Source organism: Phycodurus eques, chromosome 3 (genome assembly GCF_024500275.1).
Source record: "Phycodurus eques isolate BA_2022a chromosome 3, UOR_Pequ_1.1, whole genome shotgun sequence".
Classification (NCBI taxonomy): Eukaryota; Metazoa; Chordata; class Actinopteri; order Syngnathiformes; family Syngnathidae; genus Phycodurus; species Phycodurus eques.
Window position 1 is genome coordinate 8780102 of NC_084527.1, and position 7399 is coordinate 8787500.

A 7399-nucleotide genomic window follows, 5' to 3' on the forward strand; every position below is an offset into this window, starting at 1 on the left:
GGAGGTGGAGTAAACACACTATTTCCACCTAAAGGCACACAACGAACAACGACATTATGGAACACATAATAAAGAGGAACTTTACTGTACAACCTGAGGCGTGAGGCATGCTGTGATCGCCGACGCTACAGAATAATCCTCCGACAATGCATTTTGTGCTTGTAATGGCAGGTAAATATTACAATGTACCTCTTTTTAATGTGGAAATAAACAACAACAGTCATAAACTCGAATATTTAGAACCTTTCTAACACTTTTACTAAAGAAAATGACAAAAATAATGTAGTGGCGGTAGAGCTGAGCACTTCCAAGGATTTTTATTTCATGAAACCCTGAGTGTAGAATCTATGGTAAACAATGGCATCTCTTGGTCATGTTTTGTCTTTTCCAAGTTACCTGGTGGCCTGCCGGTTGTGTGAGTTGCTGTTGCTCATTTAGCCTACTCTTCTGCAAGCCAAAAGAGCCTCCATTTACCCTATGTAACTCATCATAGCCACAATAGTAATTCAGAATGGCTTGAATAAGTAACAATCTGATTACTTGTCAGGAAATATTTTAGTAATCTGTCAGATTACCAGTTACTCAAAAAAAATGGTCATATCAGAGTAATACAGGCATCACTGGTTAGCGTGTCCTGGTTAGCGTGTCTTGTTCCAACTCGTAGTTTTCTGTGGTACTATTTTTAAGTGGAAAACCAACTGCCCCAATCACACAACTGCAAATTATATTCACCACCCAAGTAGAACCTCCTCTTGAGAGATGTTTTTTTTTATATCCTATCAAGCAGTTTCACAGTGTTGCTCTTATTGCATTATTCCTCATCTTATATAATGCAATACCTTAAAGGACTGTTCAATAGCTTCTCTGCTTCCCTTTGCAGTTTATAAAAACAATCTCAGTGTCATTTACTTTTCTTATGCTTGTGCATTATTCCCAAGCGGTTCCCCTCTGTCAATATTATTCTACCATAAATCCTCCTAATGAATAATAGATAGAGATGCAATCTCTTATTCCTCATTCAGCCCCCATATATTCCATTTGGGACGTTGTGTTAAACATAAATAAAAACAGAATACAATGATTTGCAAATCATGTTCAACCTATATTTATTTGAATACACTACAAAGACAAGATATTTAATGTTCAAACTGATAAACTTGATTGTTTTTAGCAAATAATCATTAGCTTAGAATTTTATGGCTGCAACACGTTACAAAAAAGCTGGGAAAGGGTCATGTTTACCACTGTGTTACATCACCTTTTCTTTTAACAACATTCAATAAACGTTTGGGAACTGAGGACACTAATTGTTGAAGCTTTGTAGGTGGAATTCTTTCCCATTCTTGCTTGATGTACAGCTTCAGCTGTTCAACACTCCGGGGTCTCCGTTGTCGTATATTACGCTTCATAATGCGCCACACATTTTAAATGGGAGACAGGTCTGGACTGCAGGCAGGTCAGTCTAGTAGCCGTATCTTTTACTACGAAGCCACGCTGTTGTAACACGTGCAGAATGTGGTTTGGCATTGTCTTGTTGAAATAAGCAAGGGCGTCCATGAAAAAGACATTGCTTGGATGGCAGCATATGTTTCTCCAAAACCTGTATGTACCTTTCAGGATTAGGATGTGTAAGTTACCCATGCCATTGGCACTAACACAGCCCCATACCATCACAGATGCTGGCTTTTGAACTTTGCGTCCATAACAGTCCGGATGGTTCTTTTCCTCTTTGGGCCGGAGGACACGACGTCCACAATTTCCAAAAACAATTTGAAATGTGGACTCGTCGGACCACAGAACACTTTACCACTTTGCATCAGTCCATCTTAGATGAGCTCGGGCCCAGAGAAGCCTGTGTTGTTGCTTTGCATAGTAGAGTTTCAAGTTGCACTTACGGATGTAGCGCCGAACTGTGTTTACTGACATTGGTTTTCTGAAGTGCTCCTGAGCCCAGTTGGTGATATCCTTTACACATTGATGTCGGTTTTTGATGCAGTGCCGCCTGAGGGATCGAAGGTCATGGGCATTCAATGTTGGTTTTCGGCCGTGCTGCTTACGTGCAGTGATTTCTCCAGATTCTCTGAACCTTTTGATGATATTAATGGTCCGTCGATGATGAAATCCCGAAATTCCTTGCAATTGTACATTGAGGAACATTGTCCTTAAACTGTTCCAAACAGGTGTTTCATGAGCATTCCTCAACTTTCTCGGTCTTTTTTGCCACCTGTCCCAGCATTTTTGGAATGTGTTGCAGCCATAAAATTATAAGTTAATTATTTGCTAAAAACAATAATGTTTATCTGTTTGAACATTAAATATCTTGTATTATGTTTAACACAACGTCCCAATTTCATTGGAATTGGGGTTGTAGCTCAACAAATAACTGTCATGGACATCATTCTCATCAACTCCTACTTTATTTTCATGAACCCCTCTTGACTTCACTCTTTTTGGAGGCACTGAGGTGGCCGGGCTGTGGGCGCAATGTGGGTGATTAATGACACCACTGTTGACCTCATTGCTCAACACCAATGCAGATCTTAACAGACTCCATCTCGATCTATCATCCCATTTGTGATATTTAGTCATGGCTACAGCAGGCTTCAGAAAATTGATTCTCTTTCATTGTGTGTGTGGCTGGCACTGCTATTTATCCTCCTGAGTGGAGAGGCAGGTGTAACTGCTTAAATAGTGAGCGCCTGAACTGTAGAAACGCGAGCAATTAAGTCATGTCTCTCCTCTTTTCCCCTTTTAGGGTTTCTTGAATGCAGTGTTTGAAAGGCTAAAACAGTTCCTGGAATGCTGTGAGTACTTTGCCTTTTACATCTCTTAAGTTACGATGAGTTATTGAATGAATGACATAGTGAAAGATTCCAAAGCTTATAATTTTTTTTAAAAACTACTGAAAGCCAAAGTTTCTGAGCAACGAATTTTATTGGTCTTTAGTAGCACTAATATTGCACACCCTTTAAAGCGTCTCTTACATTTGTGTTCCCTATGGAGGCCTTAAATAACTATGCACCCATCAATTTTCTGAAGTGCATTTCCACTTTAGAGTCACGGTTGAGTTAGGGCCTATCCCAGCTGACTTTGGACAAGTGCAAGGTACACCCTCAGATGGGCGACAGGCAATAACATAACTACATAAACAATATGCAAAATGTTTTAATGTGGGACAAAACCAGAGTACCCTGAGAAAAACCCACACAACCACAGGGAGAACACGCAAACTCCACACAGGAAGGACAGAGCTGAGATTCGAACCTCGGAACTGTGAGGCAGACATGCTCACCAGCTAGTTTCATTTATTTAATTTCTGTCACTGGATTAATATAATATCTATGTAATTATCCCTAAAAGACACTTAATTCTTCTGGGTTGCAGTTTAGTGCACTCCATTTTGACACGGTTAATCTCCATTATACAGTATTCCATGCAATTATATATGCAAATATAAGTACTACACTGGACTTGCATACTATTAACACTTTCCTCAAGTTCCATCACAGGATTGACAAAGTACATATTTTTATATGAAGCAGAAGTAATAAAAGTAACCATACAATTAGCAGTCAATATTTGTAAGAAAGAGGTTCATTGCTTTGAATAACCTAGTATCTTTTCTCTATTTCTTCCTTCCGTTCTTCATTTTGGGTTATGTTTCCTCTACTTCTTTTTTTTGTCAACACCTAAATCTCAACTCCACAAGGATTCAGCAGCAAATAAACAATGTATCCGCTACAAATCTCGTTTTCAATATTTTTCCCTCTCGCGGTAGCCGATGGGACAGACTGTCAGTTTTGGGATGGTAGCTATGGGAATGTGCTATCATCTCTCAGCTGAGCCAGGGACAAATAATTTGACTTCTACAGCAATATAAGGTCCTCAGTATGAACTGCTGTTTTTGAGCAGTCTGCTGTTTCTTTTAAGTGCTTTTCCCTCAACCATCAGTTTGTTGAAAATGTCTTTGGATCTTCGCATCCCATATTTCGGTCAATATTGGACTCCGCTGTAATAGATGCAGAGTGCGGGCTGCACTGGAGATAGACGCTTCCTATATTTCCCCCCAGAAAACATCAGGTGGGGTCATCTGATACATCTCATGGTTGTATCATTATTTTTATGTATTATGATACATATTGTATCTAATTGTATCCCACAGAGGGAATACTGTGCATTCATGGTACCCTGTACACTGCTGCCAAGTCTACAGATTTATTTGGATCCCATTAAAATTTGGTAACTTTACTTCATATCCCAATGTATTTTGATTGAAGTTATGCCATTTTTCCATCATTTATTTTGTTACAATAAATTAGTACAGGTGGCAGTAGTGTGCACTTAGGGGCCATGGAACTGCCTCCTCTTTACCAGAAAGGTTTCCGTGTGACAGGATTTAAATGCTAAGGTTGACAAAGTACATAAGTTAAAAACAGATTCCAAATACAAGCCGCAAAAAAATCATATTAATAGTAGCGTAATTCAGAGTATTAGCTAAGTGCCACGTAAGGGGTGTGTTCACACGCATCCGAGAGACACTTGCTGAATAGAGCTGTTTTGCCAGATGCAATGTCACAAACAGACGGCACACAGACTGATGAGACGCCGGTTCTGACTCTTAAACCAAATTGAGTTGTCATGGTTTATGCTTTACGCTGTCATTTTAACACCACTGATGTCTTTGGTCCGTATGGTGCTCACTAATTAAACGAGGGGCTCCATCAGAGCACTGTCAAAAATGATGAAAGTGTTTGGTTTTGATTGATGTATTATAGTCCTCTAATTGTTGTTGCTTTTATGACAAACATACAAGCATTGTGTTTACTGGTAAAGGTTCAATTCCTACATCATCACAATAACTATGAATAATTAAGACTCCAGCTGTTCTTTTCTCGCACTGTCTTTTGATTGTTTTGTATTTTAGGTCGACAAATTGGTCCAGGCAGCACATGTAGAGAAAAGCTAGAAAAGACCATCATACTCTACACTAAAGTTGTGAGTTGCGTTGCACATCATGAAGCAAGACAATGGTGGATGTCACATTTTTATCAATTAAGTACTATATTTTCTCTCCTTTTACTTAGTTGTTGGATTTCTTGGAGTACCACCCCTGTGCATTTATACCTCTAATCCAGCGGTCGCTGGAATTTGCTGTGAGCTACGTGTTCACGCCCGTCGGGGAAGGCGTCACCTTCGAGCGCTTCATCGTCCAGTGCATGAACCTCATAAAGATGATTGTTAAGAATGATGCCTACAAACCTGCCAAGAACATCGAAGGTAGGTTATGAGTTTGTTGAAGATGTTTGAGATGTTTAATCCAACCCTGCCTCTCCTCATATTCTCCACCATACCTTTGTTCACTGTAGTGGAACCTCAAAGGTCAACCACAATCCATTCTGTGTCGCTGGTTGACCTCCGATTCAGAGTCCAAACTGTCACCATCATTTATTATAACTCTACAGGCAATGTTTTAAGTAACATTTTAACTTGTCATACAAGCAGAAGTCTAACATTAATGCATTAAAAACAATACAACACTTTAAATATAAACTAAATCGAAATCAACCAAAAATACAATATGCCGTTAAAACATTAAACAAAACTTTTGATAAGGTGACAAGCCAGCTAGTTGCTTGAGTGATGTCAGTGATCTTCTGACATCAAACGCTTGTCCTTGTCATTTTTTGTGGCGAATGCCTTGTGGTTAATGACATTATTTTTCCAGCATTTATTAATTTCCGGCGGCCTTCGGCTGGAAAACCTCTGACATTATGAAAACCTGTATTGTTTGACTGGCGTTGCACCAAGTTGGCTGTTATTTTTTTAACTGCAATTGTGGTATTACAGCACAATGATGCTGTGCCAGAAAAAAATGGGGCCTGTGAAGCCCTTTGAGAGTCTTTTGTGATCAAAGGCTACCCAAATAAACTTGACTTAGGACAATCAGGGCTTGACTCAACTTCGGGGTGATTATCGGTATGTGTGTAGGCTGCTTTAAGTCAGTTTGATTTGAGCTAAACATCAAGTTTCATTTCGTTTTTATTCGTTAATATTGTAAGGGGCAAGGTTAAAGAGCTTAAGGGAAGACTGACTGACTCAGCTATTTGCAGCCATGTGATTTATTTCTTTTAACCAACCTGTCAATCACATAGACAGACAGGCCTCTTGTGTATCTGTGAGCACGACAGGTTCCAAACCAGTGTAGCACTATTGAAAGTAAAATAGCAAATGACTTTAGCCTCCATTGGAACATTTAACATTCATATATGAATGCTGTGTTTGTCATTAATTTTATGAATAATGACGTTGGACATTATTTTATTTTTTTTGTGTTGTTGCACTCCATAGTAATAATAATTGTTGTAATTCAGAAAATATTGGCAGGGACAAAAGACCAGAATGTGCCAACTGGATTTGAATATTTTAGTTTAACAGCTGCATTGTCATCATTGTAGACAGTAAACCAGAGAGTCTGGAGGCTCACAAGATCAAGACGGCTTTCTTCACACACCCCACGCTGACGGAGATCGGACGCCGGCTCGTCTCCCACTATTTCCTTCTCACGGAGGAGGAGCTGGCCATGTGGGAAGAGGATCCCGAAAGTTTTGGTAAGTCTACAACCTAAATCCAGATTTAACAGTACTCCCTTGATTATTCACAGACTCAACATATCTGTTCCTATTCAGAGCAGCAATGGATTTACCAGCTCTGCTGTGCGGGAATTTGCAATGCAAAACTTAGTTATCTTTTATTGATTTTGCAAAACGAAAGCGAGAAGCTACACCTTTATAGCAAGAAGCTCATTAGTTTTTTTTTTGTAGTGCAGTGGTCATCCATTTAGCGCTTGTCCTCATTAGGGTCGCCGGTGAGCTGAAGCCCATTGACAATTTACAGTCTTCAAGGAACCTAACATTTATTTTTATAATGTGGGAGGAGGTCGGAGGACCTAGGGGAAACACATGCATGCACTAGGAGAACATGCATACGCTACACAGGAAGGCCGAAGCAGGGATTCAATCCAGAAACCTCATAACTGTGAGGGAGACCACTACTACACCTTGCTGCCAAATTCAATGACTCTAAGGTCAATTAGATGTCTCTCTGTGTGTCAGGTGTCATCGAATGATGAGCAATCTTACTTGATTTTAGTTGTATCAAATTTTATTATACATGTTAACTTCTCACAACTTTATAATTGCATGACTTGTATTACATGGAACATGGCCAGTAGTTTCTTGAGGGACAAAGTTTAAGTACTTTACAGTACATCTTAAATTAGACCAACTGGGGAATCAAACATGTTCAACTTGATGGTCCACGGTATCTAAATTAGGTAGGATCTTTCTGAAAGCCCTTTTGAGAAGTGCGACTTGATGGTTATTAGATTTGAGCTGAAATG

The 7399-nt window shown here is 39.5% G+C and overlaps 1 protein-coding gene across 3 annotated transcripts in view; it reads left to right on the forward strand.

The window, feature by feature from the left end:
- ipo11 (importin 11) overlaps positions 1 to 7399 on the forward strand; it is a 112335-nt gene that overhangs the window by 22410 nt on the left and 82526 nt on the right. For all 3 annotated transcript variants that reach the window (XM_061671921.1, XM_061671922.1, XM_061671923.1), the window contains exons 8-11: positions 2756 to 2804; positions 4925 to 4995; positions 5085 to 5277; positions 6456 to 6608. In XM_061671921.1, coding sequence (XP_061527905.1) covers positions 2756 to 2804; positions 4925 to 4995; positions 5085 to 5277; positions 6456 to 6608 — 466 coding nt within the window. The remainder of the gene's footprint in view (positions 1 to 2755; positions 2805 to 4924; positions 4996 to 5084; positions 5278 to 6455; positions 6609 to 7399) is intronic.